The 25,769-nt window shown below is 43.7% G+C and overlaps 1 protein-coding gene across 4 annotated transcripts in view; it reads left to right on the top strand.

The window, feature by feature from the left end:
* Positions 1–25,769, top strand: part of TRIM2 (tripartite motif containing 2) — a 172,896-nt gene that overhangs the window by 25,567 nt on the left and 121,560 nt on the right. For 2 of the 4 annotated variants that reach the window (XM_032413024.1, XM_032413025.1), the window contains exon 1: positions 21,686–21,807. The exons of 1 other annotated variant lie outside the window; for it this stretch is intronic. In XM_032413024.1, the coding sequence (XP_032268915.1) occupies positions 21,778–21,807 (30 nt within the window). In that variant the 5' untranslated portion in view covers positions 21,686–21,777. Of the gene's footprint in view, positions 1–21,685; positions 21,808–25,769 lie in introns of those variants that run through there. One more of the 4 variants, XM_032413021.1, reaches the window with a different exon arrangement.

Raw genomic sequence — 25,769 nt, forward strand, 5'->3', positions numbered from 1 at the left:
AATAGGAGTAATATTTATTTTGCAGTTGATAGAGGGTGAAGAGGCCTATTTTGTGGGAGAGTTTGCTATGCTAACAAGCAGTTTTTCTAGGTCCTTGAGATGTTGACTTTGAGGCAAGTGGTAATGGGAAATGATTCCTGGGCAAACAAACCTGAGAATCGTGGATACTATAATCTCTTAGATATTCACAGTGCATATTAATACATTAAGGGCTCTGAGAGTTTCTGCAGTAAGGAAGTCTGTTTCATTCAGAGTTGTTCAGTCTTTTTTTTTTTTTTTAAGATTTTATTTATTTATTTGAAAGAGAGAGAGAGAGAGCATGAGCAGGGGATGGGAGAGGGAGAAGCAGGCTCCCTGCTGAGCAAGGATCCTGATGCGGAGCTAGATCCGAGGACTCCGGGATCATGACCTGAGCCGAAGGCAGACGCTTAACCGACTGAACCACCCAGGTGCCCCCAGAGTCATCCAGTCTTAATTACAACTTTGTCTTTCTTCCTGCTGTCATTTATTTAACTTCTCTCCTGGGAAGACTACCTTGGGAAATGCTCTGTCAAGGCATCTTTTGAGTCACGAAGCTCATACTGATCTGCCTTTCGCTTCATTCTGAAACACTCATTCTGGACTCTGCTCATTCGTATTTGACAGAAAAGGGGACTTCAATCACCATTTAAGCATAATGACAACGTTTTTTCAGAGGGCTGAATTTAGAAGCAAATGGAAGCCATAGTCTTGTGGGGATCGGTGGCTTGACACCTAAGAGTTTTTTAAGGGATCTTTAGAAAGTCAACACCTTATTTGTGCAGTATCACAGCAAGACTGGATGGAGTCACTGTGCACGTGAGCCTCAGTGCATCAGCAGCCCCTGCCCCCAGCGCCCCTGCACTCCCCCGCACCCCCAGCAGGGACTTGAGTGCTGACAGGCAACTGCTCTGTGTTTAGGATGCTAGTTAGGAGGAGGACAACCTTTAACTATAATAGACTTTTGTTGCCAGATCTCTATGGTTAACTGGACAAGCATTACAGCCCTGGAATTCTCTTCCAAACCATGCCAAATTCTCAGAATACTAAATTGAGTTTTATTTAAGCTGGGGAGATGAGGACAGATACTTTCCCTTGCCATTTGAAACCTGCAGTGAATAAAATGAACTTGCTTTGTCTTCAGAGGGCTAACTGATAAACATAATTTTGCCTCTGTGAAGCTAACTAAACAAGAGGAATACTTTGCCCTCAATAAATTAAGAGCCCCATTAACTCAGTGCATTTTTGGTACATTTTAAGTAATTTTGCTATACTGTAACATAAGGTTTTCTTTTGTGAAGTTCATGGTGCATTTCACATGCCATCTCGTTAATTTTTACCATACCCCTAGGAGGTGGGTATTATTATTCTTACCAGGAAAATGGAGGCTCTAGACAGCCTCGGGTTGTGCAGCTAGTTGGAAGATGGCCAGAAGCAGAGGCAAGAGGTCCCTGGTCCCAAGGGTTAGCTGTCTAGCACATGGCCTTTGAAAGGCAAGTTTTCAGTGCTGTAATCTTGCCTAGGGAAAAAAAAAATCATCCCTTGGGAAAAATACTAACCATTCCGGCTTGCTCCTTTAGGCATTCACGCATGCATTCAATCATTCATTCACTCTACAAATATATACCAAGTGTCCACTTGCATGAGGCATTGTCCTGAGTATAGGAGATGCCCTTGCCCTCACGGAGATATGCCTATATACTTGTCTCAAGTGTCACATAGAGCCCTCTAGTAAGGGCTAAGGAAGGAGCTCAGGAGGATGAGCAGGTGTAATTGTAATAATAATGATAATAAGAGCTAACTCTTACATAATGAGCCTTGCACTGTTCTAAGTACCAACTTACGGGGCGCCTGGCTGGCTCAGTCAGAGAGCGATGCTTGATCTCGGGGTCTTGAGTTCAAGCCCCATGTTGGGTAGGGATTACTAAAACAATAAATAAGCTTTAAAAAAGTACCGACTTATGTATTCTCATAACAACCCTTTGAGGTGGCTACCATTGTTAATCTATATTACAGATGAGGAAATTGAGGCCCATGGCGGTTCCGTTGCCCAGTTCACACGGAGTAGGTGGGATCCCAGCCAGGCAGTTAGTACTAACCATTAGTCATAATACCTCTCTAGAAAACCTCTCAAAGTCAGGGGACGGAAAAGCAATGGTTCTGGGGGCCCTTTGGGCTGTGGTCACAGTGTCAGGCTAGGGGAGTGGCTCTAGTGCACAAGGTACCAACTGTGTGATGGCCAGATTCTGAGTCAGGCTGGGACAGCCATTTGAACAGAACGAGGGGCTCACTGAGCCCTTTGCCTCCAGTGGACACATTAGGCAGACTTATCCCAAGCAAAGACCTTCCAGACTGTAAGGGGCTCATGGCCCCACATCCGGCCACCTCCCATTCCAAAGACGGCTGTGGCTTTCAACCTCCCCTCATCTGCCAAGGATAAGATGTGTGGAGTTAGGGCCAGGATGCAGAAGTGGGGAGTGGCAGTGATGAGTCCCTGGCACACTTACCCTCGTTTGGACTCAATCCCAGCATCCCCCTATACCAGGGCTGGAGGTGGCAGACACAGCATGTCTTACTTTCTTGAGGCTGTCGGATGCCCGTTGGCTCCCTGCCCCTTTCTTAGCCCAGCTCATGTCTCTCTTCCTCTCCCCAGATGACACTGGGCCCCCTGTGCCAGGGAGGGTGCTGCACAGAAGTCAGAAGACGTGGATTTCCACTCTCTAGAAAGTTGTCTGGCATCCACTTCCTACCTTGAGGTCCTGGCAGTGGAGAACTTTGCTTTTAGAAATGGGTGTACTCTGGAAAATGGTGTGACTGAATCCTGATTAGCAGACTGAATCCTAATCAACAGCTTTGCTTCATCCTCACCTCTGACATTTTCTGCCTCCTTGAAGGGAAAGCAAGGACAGGGCTGAGTGAGGCTCTCTTATCCACCTCGGTCCATTGAAGGCTCACAGCAGCCCATTTTACAGGTGGGAAAACTGAGGCCCTTAGAGAGAAAATAAGTTGCAGAAGGAGAGGAAGCTGTCCTTTGGTTCAGAATCGGAAGTGAAGCCAGAAGGGGTGGAGTGCTGAGGTGTGCCTCCTGAGGCCGCAGCCAGATGCCCTTGGATCTGCAGACACTAGGTGCGTTTTGAGATCATAAAACGGGGAAGGAGCAAGTGAAGAGATGGGAGTCCCAGACAGGCTTCTTGACGTAACTGCACCCGGACTGGGCCTTGGAGAAAAGACAGGAGAGGAGGTGTGATGTCGCGGCTGAGCAAAGGCCTGGAGCCTGAGTGCACGGGTTCAGGCCCCAGTGTGGCCCTCGTCGGCTGTGCGACCTTGGGCAGTGTATACCCCGGAGGACTGTTATCAGGACCAAGAGAGCTGAAGCACAGAAATAAAACCAGCACACACAGTGCCTGCCCTGCAGGAGGCGCCCACTCGGGTTAGTGTTAGGGAACCAGGGTTCGTTTTTGGGACTCTGGAATGGCTCATTTTATCATTTTGTGGATTTTCCCCAAATCCATTAGGTCTTTCAGAATAACTTAATTCTGGAGTTAAATTATAAAAATTGCCACTGTCCTCCAGCCCCATTGGCCTCTTTTTGTTCCTCATTCTCAGAAAGTGCTTCCCTACCTCAGGGCTGTTCCTTCCCTCTGCAGAGCGTGCCCCCCGCCCCACCTCCTCAAGATGCCTTTCCTGTTCCCCTGGTACCTTCCATCGCATCACCCTGGTTATTCCTTCAGAGTTGTTGTCCCCGCCCATGATCTTATTTATCATCTGACTTCCCCAGGGAGCTTGTTCACTGCTCTCTCTCCAACACTCCGCATAGCAGCCTGAACATAATAAAAGATCTGATGAATGAATGAATGAATGAATGAATGACAAGGTTGGCTCTTGATGTCTGGCCCCCAAGCCCATGCCTCACCACCTGCTGCTGTCCCAGATGATACTTGCTCCAGAACCTTCCCTGCCCTTGCTGGTGCAGAGCCACCTTGCTCTCCCCTGAACACACACACACAGCCTTTGTGGTCTGTACCATCACTGGGTGATGTTGCATAGGCTGCTTCTCACCCCTCACACTTGCCTTTTTGGTTTAACGATTGCATCATTTCACATTCCTGTGACAGGCCCCATGGCCCCAGCCGGATGATAAATGTTCCTGGAGGGAGTGTGTTGGGTAAAGTAGAAAAAAGAGACATCTGCTGAGGGTGTGTATGAGAGGTGGCAGAGGGCTGTAGCAAAGATGGGAGCAATGTCTGAGGCCCCAGCTCTGCACAGAGGTTCTGGGAACCTGAGCTACATCCAAGAGGTGGGACAGGATGGTCCAGAAGGCTACAGAGGAATGGAGAAGGGGGCTGCTGGTCAGGGCCAGATCTGAGTGTATGACAGTGTTAGCAAACTCACTCAAGAGAGAGGCCCTGGATGAGAAAGAGCTAAGGGCAACCCAATAAAGAAATAAAAGAAGGTGAGAGATTGGTGATAGCAAAAACAGGCCAAGCAAAGATTAGGATCCCTTGCAGGTGCATATCAGATGATCATAAGGAACTTTCAGATCTGTGTTCTAGTTTCATCTCCACCACTTAGATTAGTCTTATCTTGGGCAAGTTTTTTAACTGTTCTGAGCTTCACCTTCCTTGTGTGCAAAGTGGGGATAATAGTCGCCAACCTTGTAAAGATTAAATGGCAGAGCCAGGGTAGAGCATGGAGTACTACCCAATAATGTAATGTAATGTAATGTAATGTAATGTAATGTAATGCAATGTAATGTAATGTAATGTAATGTCATTAGACTGGGAAAGCCGAGTTGAATGGTGATAAACTTCCTGAACAGAATGGGTGAACCAAGGGCCTTTTAACTTGGCCAGGGATTCCAGCTCACGGGGGAGAGAGAGTGTAATTTAGCCTGCTTGGGCCGCCATAACAAAATACCATAGCTTGGGTGGTTTAAACCACAGAAATGTGTTTTCTCACAGCTCTAGAGGCTGGAAGTCTGAGATCAAGGTGCCAGCATGGTCCTGTTGGGTCGGGGCCCCATCTTTATGACCTCATTTAGCCTCAATTACTTCCTTAGAGGCCCCAGGTCCAAATAGAGTCACACTGGGGTTAGGGTTTCAACATATGAGCAAGGGGGAGGCACAAATATTCAGTCTATAATGGGAGGATAAGGGATCACTTGAGTGACAAGAAGTCCTCTGGGCACTTCGAGGAGAGGACCAGTTCCCCCAAGCTGTGGCCAGGGTGGGCTTTTGAGTGCAGGATGAGGATGGATGAGTTCGGCCTTGCTCACCTCTGACTGGCCTTGTGGTGACATCCCATTACGTGCACAGCCAAGATCGGCCCTTTGGAATCAGGACATTACCATCTGTATGCTGCTTTTCCCCTGTCCTCAGGAAGTGCAGTGGGGGCTCTCAGAGAGGGGAAACCTCATCATCAGACACATTTCCATCCAGAGCTTCCATTGGCCCCTGGTGGTGGGGAAGGCCATTCCTTCTTTGTGGAGTGCAGTAGTGTCCTATGCCACCCAAATACCATTTCTAGGACAAATTCCCTTTTTATTTTTAATTTTTTAATTAATTATTTTTCTCCCCAGTTTTCTTGAGAATAATTGACATATATCACTGTATAAGTTGAAGTTATACAACATGATGGTTTGATTTACATACATTGTGGAATGATACCACAAGAAGTTCAGCTAATATCCACCTTCTCATATAGATACAATGAAAAGAAAGGATAAAGGGAAAAAATGGTTTCTCCTTGTGATGAGAACTCTTAGGATCTACTCTCTTCATTTCCCCATGTATCTCGCTCGCAACAGTGTTAGCTGTAGTCGTCGTGTTGTACATGACATCCCTAGTACTTACGTACCTTATAACTGGAAGTTTGTACCTTTGACCAGTCTCCTCTAATGTTTCCTCCCCCTACCACCCACACCTACCCCCACCTCTGGGAACCACAAATACAATTCCTTTTTCTATGAATTTGGTTGCTTGTTTTTTAGATTCCATAGGTAGGTGAGATCATACGTACAGTATTTGTCTTTCTCTTTTTGGCTTACTTCACTTAGCATAATGTCCTCAAGTGCCACCCATGTTGTCACAAATGCCAGGATTTCCTCGTTCTTTATGGCTGACTGGTATCCTGTTGTATATCTGCATCACAACTTCTTTAGCCATCCATCCACTGATACACACTTAAGTTGTTTCCATGTCTTGGCTGTTGTAAATACTGCTGCTGTGAACATGGAGGTGCAGGTATCTTTTTGAATTCATGGTTTCCTTCTCTTTGGATTTATTCCCAGAAGTAGAATTGCTGGATCGTATGGCAGTTCTGTTTTTGAGGATCCTTCATACTATTTTCCACAGTGGCTGTACCCTCGCCAGGCATTATTTATTTATTTATTTATTTGCCAGGCATTCTTGATGTTCTCTCGGTGGTGTTGTTCCATGGTGATTTGCCTTTGTGCCCATTTTTGATACATACATTTTCCTATGTATTTATCAAATGAATTACAAAACAAATGAGAGAATGAGTGAATGAGTGGGTCTTTTTTACTGAAGTGTAATTGGCATATAACATCATATTGTTTCCAGGTGTACAATATAATGATTTAATAATGGTATCCATTGTGAAATGGTCACCACAGTAAGTCGACGTACGATCTGAGTCTCTTTCATTTTGACTGTAGTTACCTGAGAGCAGAGTTTATTCTTTCTTTCCACAGAAACGTTCTGGCCAAAAGAGCACCCGACATGACAGGCTCGTCATCAACACAGCTAGTCACTTAGGACATAAATGTGGCAATCTCAGGAATATTTTTGTCTTCACTGCGTTGGCCTTTTTACTCCAAGTTTACTCAGTTCCAACCTCGCTTTACATAAAGCAAAAAAGAACATCAGTCCTAGAGGATTTAACCTTCCCGGCTCCATAGTACTCGGCCTTCTCAAGGTGACTCCATATGTAGATCTTGAGCCATGGAGGGAGCTGCCGCTCAGTCATTTTCCGGGGTATGTTCCCTTCACGTTCACTCTGTTTACACATGGAAACATCGGAGCAGCTGTGTCTTTGTGTTTGCCAAGATCTAGCCTCACTGAAGAGTTGTTTAGCCAATCGCACTTACTGTGCTTCTGCTTTGTCCCTGGCACCCTAGGTAGTAGGTGGATCTGGGATGAATTATGCCAATAATGAATTATGCCAATCAGGGAGGACACGCCTCCACTGTCAGGGAGCTCAGAAAGGGGTTAGGAGACGGGACACAGACACAGGAAATTACCTAAGGGGAACTGTAGAAGCAGAAAAGGATTTCATGATTCCTGTGGGCCTGTTAACCATGAGCAGGGCTTATCTCTCATTGAGGAGGCGTTTGATAGGAAAGCTTGGATTCAGTTAGCAGCTGAGTGGGAGAAGCGAAGCAAGCAAGGTGCACCTCTACAGAGCTGTTGTTATTAACATTGACCATCCCCTAGCTCACTATGGTAGGGGGCTGAGGAAATTGGTAGACAAGTGGTTCTCAAGCAGGAGACTTTGTCCCCATGGGACACTTGGGCAATGTCTGGAGACATTTTTGGCTGTCACAATGAAGGAGGGCAAAAAGGTCCTTCCGGCATCCAGTGGGTAGAGGCCAGGGATGCTGATAAACATCCCACACTGTATAGGATGACCCCTCACAACAAAGAATTATCCAGCCCAAAATGTTAATGGTACTGAGCTTGAGAAACCCAGTGAGAGCCTGAGGGAGAGTCTGGAGTCTGGTCTGAGTGGTGGGAACTGGGTCACTTCACTTCCTTGGGTCATCGTTTACTTATCTATGATGTAACAAGCTCTTAGGTTACATGTGGCTCTAACAATTCTGTGATTCAGTGAAGCTAACAAGCTGGAGATTAAAGATGAGATGTGAATATCTTCAGAATTTTGTGCTTTTTTAAAAAGCAGAAGAAATATGGGGAGTTTTAAAAGACTTTCTAGGAAATAGTGCTTAAACCTCAGATGAATCTTTAAAAATTAGAACCATTTTATCCTTCTAAAACTTGTAAAAGAAATTGCAAGAGCCTTGTTCTCATGCTTTGTCACTATGGAAGGAATTCTTGCTGGGGCTCAAGGGACTGCCCAGAGCAGAATCTTCTAGAATTACACAGACACTAAGATGCCAGCCAGCCACACCTGAGGGCCGCTTTTCAAGTATTGTCTCAGCTGCCAAGTTCCTGAAAGGGGAAGCACAGCTTTCCCTAGCCTGGGCCATTCTTCATGTCCTCCGACTGAATTAGAGCCACACCCTGTCTGCCACAGATCTTCTTCATATCAAAAGACGCCTGTTCTTCTAGACCTTAAGAATTAATCAGAATAGAAAGACTGAGAAAACAACCTTTGCCTACTCAGGGAAGCTGGCCTAAAGACAGCACAAATTGTTAGAGTTGCCCATAGATTGGTCATATTACATTTATCAGTACTTTCCAGAAAAAGCAGTAGATTCTACTAAAATCCCCTTGCCACAAAATAGTAAAGGCTTTTTTTTGGTATTGTTAAAACTTTTTCCCAATATTAAAAATTCAAATCATGCTTGTAAAACATTCTATTTATAAAGAAAAAATTCTATATGAAGATAACTCTAATTAAGGATCTATTACCAGAAATACAAATCAAAACCACAAGGAGATACCACCTCACACCAGTCAGAATGGCTAAAATTAACAACTCAGGAAACAACAGATGTTGGAGAGGATGTGGAGAAAGGGGAAACCTCTTACACTGTTGGTGGGAGTACAAACTGGTGCAGCTACTCTGGAAAACAGTATGGAGGTTCCTCAGAAAGTTAAAAGTAGAACTACCCTATGATCCAGCAATTGCACTACTAGGTATTTATCCAAAGGACACAAAAATAGTGACTCGAAGGGGCACATGCACCCCAATGTTTATAGCAGCAATATCCACATTAGCCAAACTATGGAAAGAGCCCAGATGTCCATCAATGGATGAATGGAAAAAGAAGATGTGGTACATAGATACAATGGAATATTGCTTAGCTATCAAAAAAAAAAAAAAATGAAATCTTGCCATTTGCAATGATGTGGTATTATCCTAAGTGATATAATTCAGTCAGAGAAAGACAAATATCATATGATTTCACTCAAAACAGAGTACCATAGGGGTAGGGATGGAAAAAGAAAATAAGACAAAAACAGAGAGGGAGGCAAACCAGAAGACTCTTAGCTCTAGAAAACAGACTGAGGGTTGCTGGAGGGGAGGGTGGGGGGATAGAGTAACTGGGTGATAGACATTAAGGAGGGCGCGTGATGTAATGAGCCCTGGATGTTATATGCAACTGATGAATCACTAAACTCTACCGTGAAACTAATAATATACTATATGTTAACTAAGTTGAATTTAAATTTAAAAAAGGATCTATTACCATGTCATAATATGATAAATTTGAATTTCAGAATGTTTGAGCAGCATTTTCATGAAAGTATCAGAATTTATTCGTAGGTATTTACCATCACAAGTCATCTATATGTAATTAGAATTCTAAAACAGAATGCTTTCTGTACCAATGTAAACAGAGGCCCCAAAGGTCAAGAAGAAGTGAGTAGATGCTGTCTACACTCAGGAGCCAACGCAAGGTAAGTCCACTGTGAAGGACTTACTAAGGGCGCAGCCAGTAACTGTTTTGTGACGAGGCTTTCTCTGGATCTTTGGAGAGGTTGTCATTGTGTGAGCTTCCTGTTCCACCCCACCCCATGGAGGAGTGGGGGGTGCTTCCTCCCCACCTGAAACCAAGTGACAAAGGGGAATTCAAGAAAACCAGGGGGCTTGACACTCTGTCCAAGTTTGTGAGAGCATGAGGCCTAGTATGAGAACAGAGTAAGGTCACATTGCCGTCATTGCTCCCCCTAGTGGCGGGGGCAAGAATGCAGAATTTTCCAGTGCCCCAAGCACACCTCTCCAAGGGTCCACTGAGGAGTCGTTTCAAGAGAGCCTTGCTCAGGAGGGCTGTGCGGAGGAGTGAGTGGGCCTCGACAAAGGGTGAGTCTGTGTGAGGTACATGCCTGATGATAAGGCACTGAGGCTCAATGTCAGTGGAGAAATGTCAGCCATGTCTTGGGAGTTTCAGCAGGGGTGCACAACAGAGCAATCTCCCAGACCATAAAAGCTTTCCAGGAGACTAAGTGCCAGCCTCAGACATCTGCCAAGTTCCAAGTGTACAAATGTCCTATTATGTCTGTATTCAAAGACTGTGGCCATCTTTCCCTAAAATTCTCCCTCCTTAGCCCAAATCTGGAAGGTCAGAAACAGAAGCTATGGGAGGAAGAAGTAGAGTCTGGAAGAAAGAATAAAATCCGACCTTCCTTCACAGCTCCACTTCAGGTTTCCAGGGTGAAAGCATAGACGAACTTGCAGAAGGAGAAGCTCTAAATAAAATAAGAGGTTGGAGTTGTTATTATACCAGAAGGGGTATTTTTAAAACTACCTTTATTAAGAGGTCTAACTTACATACAATAGACCACCCATTCTGTGGACAGTTCAATGAGTTTGGACACATGTGTATACGTGCATAACTACCATACAATATTTCCATCATCTTCAAAAGTCCCTGTGCCTCTTACTATCCATTCTTCATCCTCCTCCAGCCCAGGTGACCACTGATGTACCTTCTGCCTCTGTAGATTAATTTTAATTTTATAGAAAAATGAAAATTACAGAATTTCATATGAATGGAATCATACGGTATGCACTCTGGTATCTGGCTTCTTTCACTCAGTATAAAATTTCTGAGATCTATCCATGTTGTGTGTATCAGCACTGTGTTCCTTTTTATTCCTGAATAGTGCTCTATTGAATGGGTATATTATAGTTTACTTTTCATTCACCTATTGATGGACATTTGTTTTTTTTTTTCTGGATTTGAGCTATTATTAATAACCTATGAATATTCTTTTACAAGTCTCCACACAGACATGGTTTCATTTCTTCTGGGTAATTACCTACGAGTGGAAATTGTGGGGCTGTATGGTACATGGGTGTTTACTTTTATAACACATCGCCCAGTGTTCATCCTTAAAGGTTCTTCCATATTATAGGACTGCCAGAAACAATGTATGGGAATCCCAGTTGCTCCACACCTTTCACAACTTTTGGTCATGTCAGACTTTTAAATTTTAGCTATTTTAGTGGTTGTGTGGTGGTATCTCATTGCAGTTTTAATTTTCATTTTCCAGATGACTAATGATGTTGAGCATCTTATTAGGTGCTTATTGGTCATTTGTATATTTTCTTTTGTCGATGTCTCTTCAACATTTTATCCCATTTTTAAAAATTGATTTACTAGTTTTCTATTTTCTACTGAGCTGTAGCTCAGTAATTAGAGTCTTCCTATAGTCTAGACACAAGTTCTTTGTCAGGTACATATTGCTAATATCTTCTTCCAGTCTGTGACTTGCTCTTTCATGTTCTTAGTGTAGCCTTTTGAAGACAGATTTTTCAAATTTGAGAAAGCTCTATCGATTTTTCCCTTTTATTGTTTATGCTTTTTTTATGAGACATTCAAATTACTGAAACGAGATTTTTTCTGCAATTGAAAGTGCTCAGAAGACTTTTGATTACCTAAGAGTAACTGGAAAAGTTCCTGGGGACCTGCCTGAGATTCCATCCAAAGTCAGAGAAGGACCAGCCCCCCCCCCCCCCGGGGGCCATTTCAGGAAAGGATTGGACAGCCGTTAGGCAGAAATTCTAGGAAGATGTTAGCTCAGCTTCTTATTTTTTGTAGTTTTTTTTTTTTAACAACTGATTTGCTTCATGATGATACAGTTTTAGGAACAAGTCAAACACAACAAGGTTAAAAATTACAGGTGGGGGATTTTTCTTTCATATTCCTCTTCCTTTCAATAATTTCAGAGTGTGGGATTCAAACAATCTGCACTGTTTAACAAGCCTTCCTATAAGGAAGCTCTGGGTTTTGTTTTTGGTTTGTTTTTCACAAACATCTGTAAAATCATCATGCTGCAAGTTGAGCCTGTTATATTCCAGGAAATAGGCTTAGGAAAGGAACATATAAGCATCTCTTCTTCAAACTAAATAATTGCATGCTCAGTTCCTAAAATGTCTCTTCTGGATTTATTTTCCGATTCTTTTATTATCTTGGTTGCTCTCTGCAAAGCCTCTCAGCATTCTCCCAATCCCCTTTCAGATGCTAAGCCCAGATCTAAGTGGCCAGTCTCCTAGCGAAGTCCTGAGGGCATCGAGAGTGATCCCTAGTGCCCACTCCTCCCCAAGCATCCCAGCATCATAGTGACTGTCCAAACACAGCATGATGAGGGCAACGCATTTCCTTTGGATTCCACCCTAACCAGCATTGTATCTGTATGCTAAAAAGCTTTGAGGCTCTAAATTCACAGCCAAAGTATCCATCTCTGAACATTGGGGGAAAACAAAACATACATCGAGGTTGAGAGATTCTGACAGTAGAATGAGTGAAATTAATGAAAATTCAACACGGTATGTGCATCTACAGTCAGCCAATCTACAACAGCTGCTGGACAGCCAGGCAACAAGGACCCCTGGGCCTTTGAACTTGTTTCTACCACCAAGGATGTTCTTTCCCCAGATGGGCCTATGGCACATTTCCTGAGACCATTCAGGTCTGCTCTCAGAGGGTGCCTTGTCGGCGAGAGCTTTCCTGATCGCCCTGACTGTAACTCTCTAACTCGGCTCAGAGCACTCGGACCCCCTCCTGGAAATTCCCAATCCTGCTTTTAGGCTACTTTGTATGTCCCCATGGCACTTAACGGACATGGTTTATAGTTTTAGTTGCCAGTTTCTATACTATCTGTCTGCCCTAGGAGAATGTAGTTTGTGTATGCTATGTTCACTGCTTTATTCCTCCATTTTGAGAAGAGTTCCTGGCACAGAGAGTTCCTTGACAAATCATCTATGACTAAATAAATCTATGAATGCAAGTAGAATTTTTTTGTGGCTAGGAAGAGTTCTTGAACGTTGATTTGTATCTATTTTTTGGAGTGCGTATATAATGCTAACTATATCTCATTTAATCCTCATGACAGTCGTAGGAGGGAGGACTATTGTCCTCAATGGTGGATGAGGAAACAGAGGCAGGGGGCCAAGTCACAGCTGGTGTGTGGCAGCCTGATCCAGAGTCTGTGCTCTCAGACTCTACCCTGCTGCCTCCCTGAATTAAATAACTGGAATGTATTTGGCAGAAACCCAGGAATTGAACAGATTTGGGCTGGGGCCAACCTATAGTTCTTTCTGGACAAGGTGAATAGAGCACAGGCAGTGGGAGAATAGAAGGTAGACCCAGGATGGAGGCAAAAGAATAAGAGGGAGATCAGAGATGGGGGGGCGGTATCCCAGGAGAGAAGGGCAGGCACTGGGAGAGGCTGACAAGACGCCTGAAGGAGCTAACTGAGACTTCAACTGGTGTCCCACAGGGATTCTTCGGTTTCAGCAACTGAGGGCTGGAGAAAGAAATATGGGTATGGGGGTGCCTGGGTGGCTCAGTCAGTTAAACATCTGCCTTTGACTCAGATCATGACCCCAGGGTCCTGTGATCGAGCCCCACATCGGGCTCCCTGCTCGGCGGGGAGCCTGCTTCTCCCTCTCCTTCTGCCCGCGACTCCCTCTGCTTGTGCTCTGTCTCTCTCTCTCTCTCTCTGTCAAATAAATAAATAAGATCTTTAAAAAAAAAAAAAAAAGAAGTATGGGTATGGGGCTAAGCATATGAGAGGGCTTCGGAGGTGAGGTGGGGAGACCGTAAAGGAAAAGAAAAAGAAGAAAACCTCAATTCTGAGAAATTATCATTCATGCTCTCTCCCCTCATCTTGGAATATCAAATCAATTTATTGATTGAAACTCCTTTAAGAAATGAGTGGATAGCGGCATCTGGGTGGCGCAGTCGGTTGAACGTCCGACTCTTGCTTTCTGCTCTGGTCATGATCTTGGGGTCCTGGGATCGAGCCCTACATCGGGCTCCTCGCACTGTGCAGGGTTCTGCTTCGGATTCTCGCTCTCCCTCTGCCCCTCCCTCTGCTTGCTTGCGTACAACTTCTCTCTAGAATGAATAAATAAATCTTTTTTTAAAAAGTTAGTAGATGAACAAATTGTGGTATGTTCCTGTAATGGAACACTGCTCAGCAATAAAAAAGAATGAACTAGTGATATACCCCCAAACATTGGATGAATGTCAAAAAAAATGTGGAATGAAAGAAGCTGCAGTGGCCTGAATGTTTGTGTACCACCCCCCCAAATACATATGTGCAAATCCTAATGCCCAAAGTGATGGTATTAGGAGGTGGGGCCTTTGGGAGGAGATTAGATTATGAGGGTGGCACCCTCATGAATGAGATTAATGCCCTTATAAAAGAGGCCCAAGAGAGCTTCCTTGCCCCTTCCATGTGAGGACGCAGGGAGAAGTCTACAACCTGGAAGAGGGCCCTCACCCATGCTGGTGCATTGATCTTGGACTTCCAGCCTCCAGAATTGTAGGAAATAAATTTCTGTTGTTTATAAGCTACTCAGTCTATTAGTATTTTATTATAACATCATGAACTGACTAAGACAGAAGCCAAACAAAAAATATATTCTGAATGATTCCACTTACATAAAATTCTAGACAAGCAAATTAATCCATATAACAGAAAGCAGATCCATGGTTGCTTGGGGCTAGGACTATGGATGCGGGAAGGGGCAGGAGAGAGGGATTCTTAAGGGAGGCAAGGAAGCTTTTGGAGGTGATGGGTATATTCCTGTCTTGATTGTGGTAATGGTTTCATAGGAGTATACTTATGTCAAAACTCATCAAAATGTACACAAAAAAACGTGAGTGATTAAATCTATAAATCTATAAATCTTTGGAGAGGTTCTCCCAAGGCTTTTAAGTTGAGAACTCTCATCTTTTCCTAAGATTGATAAATAATTTTTTTTTTTTTTTGTAAGTTGGGGATGAAGAGTAGTAGTTAAAAACACCTTTCTTTACTCAACATATCTTCCCTGTACAGGGTTGGCTACACTTGCTCCTGTCTCCCTTTCCTGCATGAGGAAACTTCCCTGGCCCCAGAGGTTTCTTGGGGCTTACAGTAGATTGAATTGCAGCCCCCAAAAGATATGACCACCTAGAACCTGAAAATATGACCTTATTTGGAATAAGGGTCTTTGTAGATGTAGTTGAGGTAAGAATCTTAAAATGAGATCATCCTAGATTAGGATCCACCCTAAATCCAATGATGAGTGTCCTTATAAGACACATAAAAGGAGAAAACACAGAGACATAGGAACACCACGTGAAGACAAAGACAGAGAATGGGATGATGCTGTAGGCCAACGAATGCCAAAAATTATTAGCAGCCACCAGAAGGTAGGAGGGGCATGGAACAGATTCTCTCACAAAACCTCCAGAAGGGACCATCCCTACCAACACCTTGACTTTGGACTTCTGGCCTCCAGAACTGTGAGAAAAATTTCTGTTTTCTGCTTGTAGTAATATGTTATGGTAGCCCTAGCAAACGAATGCAGCAGCCCTAGGTATTTTTACTCCTTACTATCCTTAATTAATTCTACCCCCATATCTTATTTTTGCTGTTTGTTCTTCCTTCTCCAAACTAATCCTGTTAGAATTTTCCCCTTTTGGTATTTGGCCATTTCTGCCTCGATGGATGTTCACTAACTGCTCTAAACTTCACTTTTGTCATTTGTAAGGTGGATATGCCTACTAACACCTAGGGCTGGTTGGGAGGATTAAATGGGCTAATATGTGTACACACTCTTAGAGCAGTGCCTGGCATATAGTAGATGCTGTATATATATTATTACCATTATATTATTACCATAATATATTATATATATTATTATTATATGTATATATATTATTACCCCCAGTTCTGACGGGGTGACTCAGCTTGTAGCTTCTTCAAAATTAATAGTACATTTTCTTCTATCATTTAGGTTATTGAAATTATTGTATTACTCTTGGATCTAGAAGGACCCTTTTATGGGTTCCTGGGATCAATTCTGAACTAGGTTTTCAGCAAATCCCTTCATGGTCTTCACCAACTAATTGAAAACTTTTGTGGTGTTGGAGCCTGTCATGGTTTAGCTCAATGGGCTGGGTGATGAGCAAATGAGCCCAAGGCCATTGTTTGGTCCACCATATAAGTAAGTTCATTGCTCTTTTCCATGGCTACAGCCTGACTTGAGGCATCATTTTGCAAACGTGGGCCATTGGTCATATAGGGACAGAGCGAAAGGCTATAAGAGGCTTGTAAAAATTCATCGGCATGGTCAGAAAAATACAAGTATGTTTACGTTGGTGTGTGGTTAGCAGAGTCCACTTCATAGCTCAAATTCATATGACATCTGACTTTAAGCCTTACCTTTCTCATAGAGGTACAAAGAAATCATATAGAATAAAAAACATGGAACATCCACATAATTAGTTATGAATTTCCTCATCTACAAAGAATAAATGCATTTGAAGATAATGAAAGTTTAATGGAATGTGTTTAGAACTTTCCATTTCATTTCAGGTTGTGGGTTGACCTAAGAGTAAGTGATTTTTATCCATAATTTACAATGCATTGAGGAACAGCTAAGCAGAACAAAATCAAAAACCTTGTCAAAGTCAAGAAAGATTGTAGCTTTCATTCCTTCTACCTACAAAGTCCTTCAATGTCATTGATGGTTAAATCTTAAGTTTCTCCTCTTTATTAAGCCATGTTGCTAGGCATCCCTTTCATTTCCTTAAAAAAGAAAGTAAAGGATTTAAAAAATACATAATTTAGGTCTTGAAGTTAGTAATTTCTAGAATCATCTGAGAAGCCTCAAGGGGTCTGACCATTTATCCATATATTATCCAAACAGCTTCTGTTGCGATTTCACCCAGTTTCTTAAACCGTATTATTACATGATCTCTTAAGATGAGAATCTAGTATTATGTGTGTATCACTTCTTAAAAAATATCAGCAGACAATTAGATATTTTCCCTTCAGTACGGTGTTTTGTATGTTGGCAAATCAGGGGCTTGATAATGAGTGCACTGTGGGATGTTGAATTAAGTCAGTTCATTGGGGCTTCAGCTCTTTCAAAGGGTTGGGTGAAGATCTGCTTATGGGGGCGCCTGGGTGGCTCAGTCGTTAAGCGTCTGCCTTCGGCTTGGGTCATGGTCCCGGGGTTCTGGGATTGAGCCCTGCATCGGGCTCCTTGCTCAGCGGGGAGCCCGCTTCTCCCTCTCCCACTCCCCCTGCTTGTGTTACCTCTCTCTCTCTCTCTGTCAAATAAATAAAAAAATCTTTAAAAAAAAAATCTGCTTATGGGTAATTGAAGCTTCAAGTTGCCAAGAGGTGGGTGACCAAGAGGTGACTGTTGCAGATCAAGGGCAACATTTTAATTGGATGATGGGCATTCTCAAAGGGCATATAGCAATTTTCTGAATTGCATAATCTTATAGTTTGAAATTTAGAAAGTAGTGATGTCATCTCCCCAACTTTTAAGAGGACATGCATCTCCCTCTGTAATTATTTTGTTTATTATTTTAAATAACAGCAGTAGACCAATGCCAAGGGATAGATGATGGTCAGGGATGTGTGGAACAGCTTTGCCGGAGTTTCAGTCCTATGTAGTTGCATTTTCTTGATGAAATTCCTGGCCAAGTCTTTTATGTTTTCAAGTCCTCCTTGTCCTCCTTATTCTCAGTTCATTTCCTATTCCAACTTTCCAAAAGGTTTACCTCTGTTTAAATGAACTGATAAATATAGTCCTGCCCAGGTTACAACTTGTGAATCTCTCTCTTCCTTATTGGTTTTTAACAAAAGATATGATGAAAGAAATTGTAAACTCACTGAGAATGTCAAACATATTCTGTAGGTCATTACACTCAGAGTTTATAGAGAATAGGAATTTTGTCTACTCATCCTATGGAGAGGTAGAGAATTGAGATCTACTCAGTAGAAGATTAATCTGGGATCAGTTTCTAAATTTTTGTGTATGGCATAGTAGAAAGAACCCTGGACCAGGAGCTAAGACACCTGAATCCTGGCCCTGGTTCTGCAACTATCTTGCCATGTAACTCTGGGCATGTCATTTAATTGTGCAGGGCATCAGATTTCCATCTGAAAAATGAGGGCGTCCGGTCAGATTACTTAGAAAATCCCTAAAGTTCCATGGTTGTTTTCTGAAAATGAAACTTTCTGAGTAAAATTTTGACAATTAGTTTTGGTTTTTTCCCCCTGGTTTGTTTGTGTCTTTATCCCACTAGAAAGAGAGTCGCACTGCTCTTTTTGACATCTAAAATGCTTCTTAGTAAGTTTTATTCATTCATTCATGCATTCATTCATTCACATTGGGAAACATCTTTTTCCCCCACAGATTCAGTTCCTCACATACCTCTGATCAGGGAGCAGCATGGTGGAAGAGAAAGGACTTGGCTTCATTGCCTACAGGCTGGGTGCCTTTGGGAAGTTAATTAAACTTGCTGATTCTCAGTTTCTGTAACAATAAAATGGGAATAATAATTCCTACCACCACTCCTCCAAGTGGTTTTGACCAGTCAATGGAATCAAGCATGAGACGAGCCCGCATACAGCAGCCGTTTACCAAACATGAATTTGCTCACCCTGCTTGCCACCTTCCTTCCCCATCAGATGGTCCTGCTCTTTCTCAGCTTTGGTAGAGAGGGTGCAAGGGGGTCTCCTGGCACCCAGCTGCCCCACAGTATCTGGTGCTTAATAGATGCTGAACAATGCATAAATATTAAATGAATGAATGAATGGATTGAATAAATCTTTTAAAAAAATACCTTCAGTAAACTTGTGGGATGCCCTTACAAACAAGGAGCCTGTTGAACCCAGACGATACTGAGGCTTAAAAAAACCCCATAAAATTAACCATTTTAAAGTGAACAATTCAGCCATATATAGTATATTCACAATGTTCTACAAACACTACCTCTATTGAGTTCCAAAATAAAGCCTGCACCCACTAAGCAGTTTCTCCCTATTCCCCCCTCTCTCAGTCCCTGGCAATCACCAATCTGTATTTTGTCCCTATGGATTATCTATTCTGGATGTTTCATACAAATGGAATCCTATATTATGTGACCTTTTATGTCTGGCTTTTTTCACTTAGCACCAAGTTCTTGAGGTTCATCTACGTTGTAGTATGAATCAGTGTGTTCCTTTCTATGGCTGAGTACTATTCCACTGCACATATGTACCACAATTGGTTTATCCATTAATCTGTGGATGAACATTTAGGTTGTTTCCACCTTTTTTTATCATGAATAGTGCTGCTATAAACGTGAGTCTACAGGTAATGGTTTGAGTATTTTCAATCCTGTGCAGTCCTTTTTCCAATCCTGTTTTCAATCTTTTTGGTATTTGCAGAGGAGTGGACTTGCTGGGTCATATGGTAATTCTCTGCTTGACCTTTTGAAGAATTGTGGTGTTTTCCACACCAGCTGCATCATTTCACATCCACACTAGCAATGTATGAGAGTTGCAGTTTTGCCTCATCCTTTTTAACACTTTTTCTTTTTTTTTTTTTTTATAGCTATCCTAGTGGTTGTAAAGTGGTACCTTATTGTGTTTTGATCTGCATTACCCTAATGACTAATGATACTGAGTATCTATCTTTTCATGGGCTATTGGCCTTTTGTATATCATTTTTAGAGAAATGTCTATTCAAGACTTCTGTCCGTATTTAAACTGGGTTGTTTCTCTTTTTGTTGTGGAGTCATAAGAGTTCTTTATATATTCTGGATATTAGACCCCTATCGAATATATGATTTGCAAATATTTACTCCTACTCTGTAGGTTACCTTTTCACTTTCTTAATAATTTCCTTTGATGCACAAAAGGTCTTAATTTTGATGAAATCCAATTTATCTAGTTTTCCTTTTGTTGTTCATGCCTTTGATGTCCTGTAGCTCTTTTTTTTTTTTTTAATGACAAGATCATAATGTTTTAGAAGAAAACTAGACCTTTTCCAGAAGGTAACCAGTTCTTTAACGTCAAGAGCTATGAGAGTCCAGATACAACAGCTCCTTTGGAATCATTAGGAGAAGAAAGGAATCAGAGGCAGCTTCATACCCTATTTGGAAGGGCCACCAGAGAAATTTACTTTAATATGAATTAAGTATCAGTGGCAGAATCATAAATATTTTTAAACTGACAGAGATTAGAAAGGACAGTGCCTTTGATTATTATTTTTATGATCCAAGGGCTCATAAAAGGGCTTCATACAGAATTTGTGGAAAATGAATATATTTCAGCATTTTTCGGTTTCTTTGCTAGTTAATTTTGATAGTTGCTATGCTTCCCTATGTAAATAATGAGACTGTTCCAAATCGTAATGACTGTCCTTTTCTGAAAGTTTGCATGGCTGTAATTTATGCAATACCACAAATCAACCAAAGAGCTCTTAACTTTATTTTTACCTCAGTGTATTCTTTAGAAATCATATACAGAAAAAAGCCACAGTTTATTTTCTTGTTCTCGGTCATTATCGTAGGGTATCGAAAGGTTCCACTGGCATAGTTGCTTCAAAAGCAGAATTTAGTTAAGATCAAAAGAGAAAAAAAGAAAGCCATGGCTATTCTGTCTTCTTCTTCCAAACATACTGAACTAACTTCTGCTTTGTTTGCACATGTATGATTGGATAAAGTGAGTATTTAAAAATGAGGGGCGCCTGGGTGGCTCAGTCGTTAGGCATCTGCCTTCGGCTTGGGTCATGGTCCCAGGGTCCTGGGATCGAGCCCCGCATGGGGCTCCCTGCTCCGCGGGAAGCCTGCTTCTCCCTCTCCCACTCCCCCTGCTTGTGTTCCCTCTCTTGCTGTGTCTCTCTCTGTCAAATAAATAAATAATCTTTGAAAAAATAAAATAAAATAAAAAACGAATGTGAACCATTTATATTTGGGGACAAAAATAAGCCTATTTCTCTGGGTTCTGAAGACATACCAATCAAATCAAACCTTTTCTCTGTGGAGGTAGTGAGTGCCTCTCATCAGACACTTTTTTTTTTTTTTTAAAGATTTTATTTATTTATTTGAGAGAGAGAGAGAGAATGAGAGAGAGAGCACGAGGGGAGGAGGGTCAGAGGGAGAAGCAGACTCCCCGCTGAACAGGGAGCCCGATGTGGGACTTGATCCTGGGACTCCAGGATCATGACCTGAGCCAAAGGCAGTCACTTAACCAACTGAGCCACCCAGGCACCCCATCAGACACTTTATATGACAAAATAAGCATGTCGTAAAGGCATCTTCCTTGGATTTTGTTCTTTGATTGAAAAACTCTTATCCACCTCAATAAATAGTCTATTTATTGACCCCAGAAGAATGAAGATGGCTAATGCAATGCCAATGTTTGTGACTTTGAAAATATATATTATTATGTGGGAAGCATACGAGCTTTTCCTTGAAATTGGTCTGCAGGCAGTGATTAAACTTTTCAGCTTGGACTCCTTTCATGCTGCTGGGCTATAAAGATGAGGACTTGGCCCTTCCTCTTCGGCTCTCTCTCCAGCTCTCCGGTCTCCCTGACTTCAGAACGAAACATAATATCTTAAGCTAACAGAGCCCAAAGAGGCTGATCATTGGCTCCCATTGTCCCCTGATACTGCAGCCCCGCCCCTTTGGCTTGTGCTGACAAGCTGTTTATATTTTTGTAAGGGCCACCCTTTAACTCAGCAGCCTGATGACTATAATGGGCCCAATTGTCTGTGGGCTGCAGAGAGCTGAGTCCCCACATCCGAGGAGGCTGGGGCCAGTCTCTGATGCACGAGAGTGGCCGTTATGGAACACGGGTAAGGACGATTCTGAGTGTGTGATGACGCTTTTTACGGGCTAGTCGGTTACTCCTGGGCACTGTTTAAGAGAAGTAAGTTGCGATTGAATTGCTAGCTTTTTCTTGGTTTTCATTTGTTGCCTGCTAACCACGGAGGGAGAAGATCATTTCTCTGGGATTTGCTGACAAAGCTCATAATGATCCTGGTCAACCCAGGCAAGAAACGCGCAGGGAAGCAAAAAAAAAAAACGAGGGGAGAGACGCAAGTGGGTTTGACACCAAAGCAACATGGGAGAGGCAAAGCACAGGGTTACCTCAGTGATGCTGTGAGGCTCAGAGGCTGTTCTGTTTCCTAACGTAAGTGTTCACAGTCAGGAGATGGGCTCTGCCACGGTGGGGTTTCTGCAAGCCAGCTGTTAGCCGATGGAACTCAGCCGACCCTGTTTGAAGGGGTCTAATATCTGCTGGTATTTTCAAAGGGCAAACCATAGTAGTCTTGTATGTCATAAATAGTTCTATTCAGAGATGTGGGAACGGTTTGGAGCTGCAGGCCGTCAAGTTTTACTGCCCATAAAAGTGCTCAAAGGGTACGATGGCCGTCTGCAGTGGGGCTCAGGAATGAAGGAAGAGCCCCAGGCGATTAGAGCATTTGCCCTTGACTACCCAAGAGAGAAGTCGGTGGGGCCAGAGGACACCATGGGAGAGGGAGTGAAACTTGAAACGGGCTTAGCCACCCCACCTGGGGGTTCTTTCTGGTTTCGCGCTTGTAAATAAATGAGTGAGGGTGGAAAACTGCTCCGGCTCCTGTCTTTGGTGCCTGATGTCATCGTCCCGGCTGCTCCGTTTGGTGCTAAGACGCCCTTCATGGCACAGAGAGGCTCGAGAGGCAAGGGAGGGGGGTGTGCTGTGTCTGGGACCACAAGGGGGAGGGGATGGCACGGCGAGAGCTCTGGGAATTGTGTTGGAAGTAACTGCCTCCTGCTAAACAGAAAATCACCTATGGCAGCTTTGATCAGAGAATTTTGTTCTGTCCTTTCTGAAGAGCCTCACGGTGTGAAGTGAGTGAACTCACAGTCAGTGTTTGATACGGACATGAGCTTGAAAAGCTGAAAAGGTGGAGTTTAACTTTTAGAGAAACTAAAGGTGACTCATGGGACTTGAACACATCTGGCACTTTATAAACCTTCCCACTTCTCCTAAGCCCCAGCGTTTGTATTTGTTATCTGGATAGACCATCTTTAAAGCCAACATGTCTGGGGGCTCCTGGAGGAATTAAGTCAGATGCAGAGCTTGTTTTTAAATGAATTTGACCCAAAGCAATCTGAATGTTTCACCTCAGTGTATGAAAACACCAGGAGGTCTCTGAGTGAAGCCGTGGTCTCCTGCAGTGGCCTGAGAGCCCAGGAGAGGGCGATGAGTTGCCCCATGGGTGGTCTTGGAAAGGGACAGGCAGGTGGGGCGCAGGCTCAGCAGGAAAAGGACAGGGCGGCCTCATCCTGCCCCTCCGGCCTCGGGCCTCACACACGCTGGCCTCCTTCAGATCTGTGCATTCTCCATTCCACCCCAGATGGCAAGACAGCCAGAACGAGGAGGGCCGGTGAGAGAGAAGATGGGGTGAATTCCAGGAGACCCCACAAGGCACAAAGACAGCTCTTATCCAGGATCTTTTATCAGAATGGTGGGCATGCCAGGTTCCTGGAATTTCAGAGGCAGAATTTACATAAGCTAATGCTCACCTAAGAGATTTACAATAACAATATTCTAGAGCTTTTAAATACCGAGGACTGTCCTCATGGGCCCACGAAATCAAACAAGCAAGCCTGTGTGGATGCAATGCTGTGACAATGGCGCATATCGATGGTAATAACAACGACCATTTACTGAGCACTTACTATGTGCCAGGCTTTCTCTCACTCGGTCCTCACCAACTCCTCAACATAAGGACAGTTATTGTCCTGTTTTACAGAGAAGGTACCTGGGGCAGAGAGGTTAAGTAACTTGCACGAAGTCACACAGCCAGTAAGCCACCTGAAATGCGAGTCACCAGGAAGGTATCCAGTACATAGCCTTGTGTTATGAACTGAGGATTTCCTGGAGAATATAGCTGGCATTTCAAGAATTCATCTAGTCACTGCTACCAAAATGTGGTCTCCTGCGGAAGCTAATTGGCAATCGGGAAGGAAAGCCACTCCTTTAAATGGGTGAGAGTGCCGAAGCTTAACAGTCTTGCCCCACTGATCTAACGGCCAGGAAGGGCTAGCTTCGGGGAGGCGTTTGGGTCCCAGCCTGGCCCACACTGCATGATGTGGTGCCCCAAGAGGGACGACACACAGAAGCAGCCACTCAAGAACCCAGGGGTTGAAAGGAAAACCTTTGGTTCGGACAAACCCTGGTTCGAGCCTCACCTTTGCCCGTGTACTCGTATAATATTGGGTAAGGTGTCTCTTCACCCTTAGACTCAGCTGCCCCAGCGAGGTGGCGGGGACAGCAATGTCCGTGTCCCTGGACCACGGTAAGGATGAAATGTAATGGGTACAAGTTCTCACGGTGCTCGGTGCACAGCAAATACTCAGTCAATATTAATTCTTTAGTTATGACTGCTCCCAGCACTCAAAGGCAGTCCCAAATGGGGACTGAGTTTGTGGAATGCCTGCCTGGTTTGCCCGTGGTATCTAGAGACGGGAATGGTGGGAGGGCGCAGCATGGCAGACAGGTCGACCAGCTGGCTGTCTGGTCTCCGCTCCTCCACCCCGTGTCGGGGGCTCCGGATAATCATACCTGCTCTGCACCACGGCTTCCTGATCTGTCCATGAGGTGACATCATCAAGGCCCATTCTAGCTTCCCATCTATGACTCTAGATCTGACAGAAACCTCCCTCACAGGGACCTGTAAGCATCACTTATCCATGGTCTGAAATCACCCCGGAGCTCACCGTTGATCATGCTTATCCATACAGAAGGATCATCTGAGAATTAACAGGCGGGCCTGAAATACTCTCCTGGAATCTGCTAGTTTGAGAGTGTCCTTTGAAAAATATGCTTCTTATTTTCTCAAGAGGTAACACATTCAAGTCCGTTACTTTATATAATAAGAAGGCACCCATTTCTTAGATGATCCTTTGGATGTTTGAAGATAATTGGAAAATGAGTTAAACAGACACGGTTTTCTGGAGGCAAAAATTGGGGGCAGCTAGAATAATAGCAGCTCTGAGTAGCAGGGCATCCACTGCTCTATGTGTGGTCACAGGTGCTAGTCTCATGTTTTCTTGCTTCTTCTCTCTGCCCACCTCCTGGCTGGTGTAAGACCCACGCTGCATCTGTACAATGGTGATAGGTCTTGTTAGGCCAAATGCTCACAGAAGAGGTGTGAGGGGCTCCTCACATCCAGAGACCTGCAGGGTTAGAAACTCAGATGGTGTCATGTTCATTCCTTTCTCTCCTGTTGCTCTCTTCCTCTTCCTCCCTTCCTCACTCAAATGTTTACTGATCATTAGGCACTATGTGCTAGTCTCTGGGGATATAGAGCTCAAAACCGTGGTGTTGGCCCTAGAGGAATTCACATTCCGTTGAAGAATTCCATGGGGCAGTGTTATGACAGATGTATATACAAGGTGCTGTGGGAGGGAGCACCCTTAGCTAGACTTGGGACGTCAGTGAAGGCTTTGTGGAGGAACGGATGACACTAGAAGTGAGGGAGTATGGAAGATTGAGGAGGAGTGGGTCAAATGGAGATGGAAGGAAGGGTGACTGGTGGTCGCAGTTTCTGATTTGGTTGGTCAGTGGTGGGTCTTGTGGACATCAGTGTACCAGGGGTGGAAGCCCGTTGAGACAAGGGGATCAGCCCAGGGTGCAAAGTTCCAGGGGCAGGAGACAATATTCAGGGAACAACCAGTTGTTTGGTTTGGTTGAAACCCAGCGTGTGAGTGAATGAGTAATCCTGGATGAGATGGAACTGACAGGAAACGGAGCCAAAGAAAATTG

The sequence above is a fragment of the Phoca vitulina genome, unplaced genomic scaffold (assembly GCF_004348235.1).
Source record: "Phoca vitulina isolate PV1807 unplaced genomic scaffold, GSC_HSeal_1.0 scaffold14, whole genome shotgun sequence".
Taxonomy (NCBI): Eukaryota; Metazoa; Chordata; class Mammalia; order Carnivora; family Phocidae; genus Phoca; species Phoca vitulina.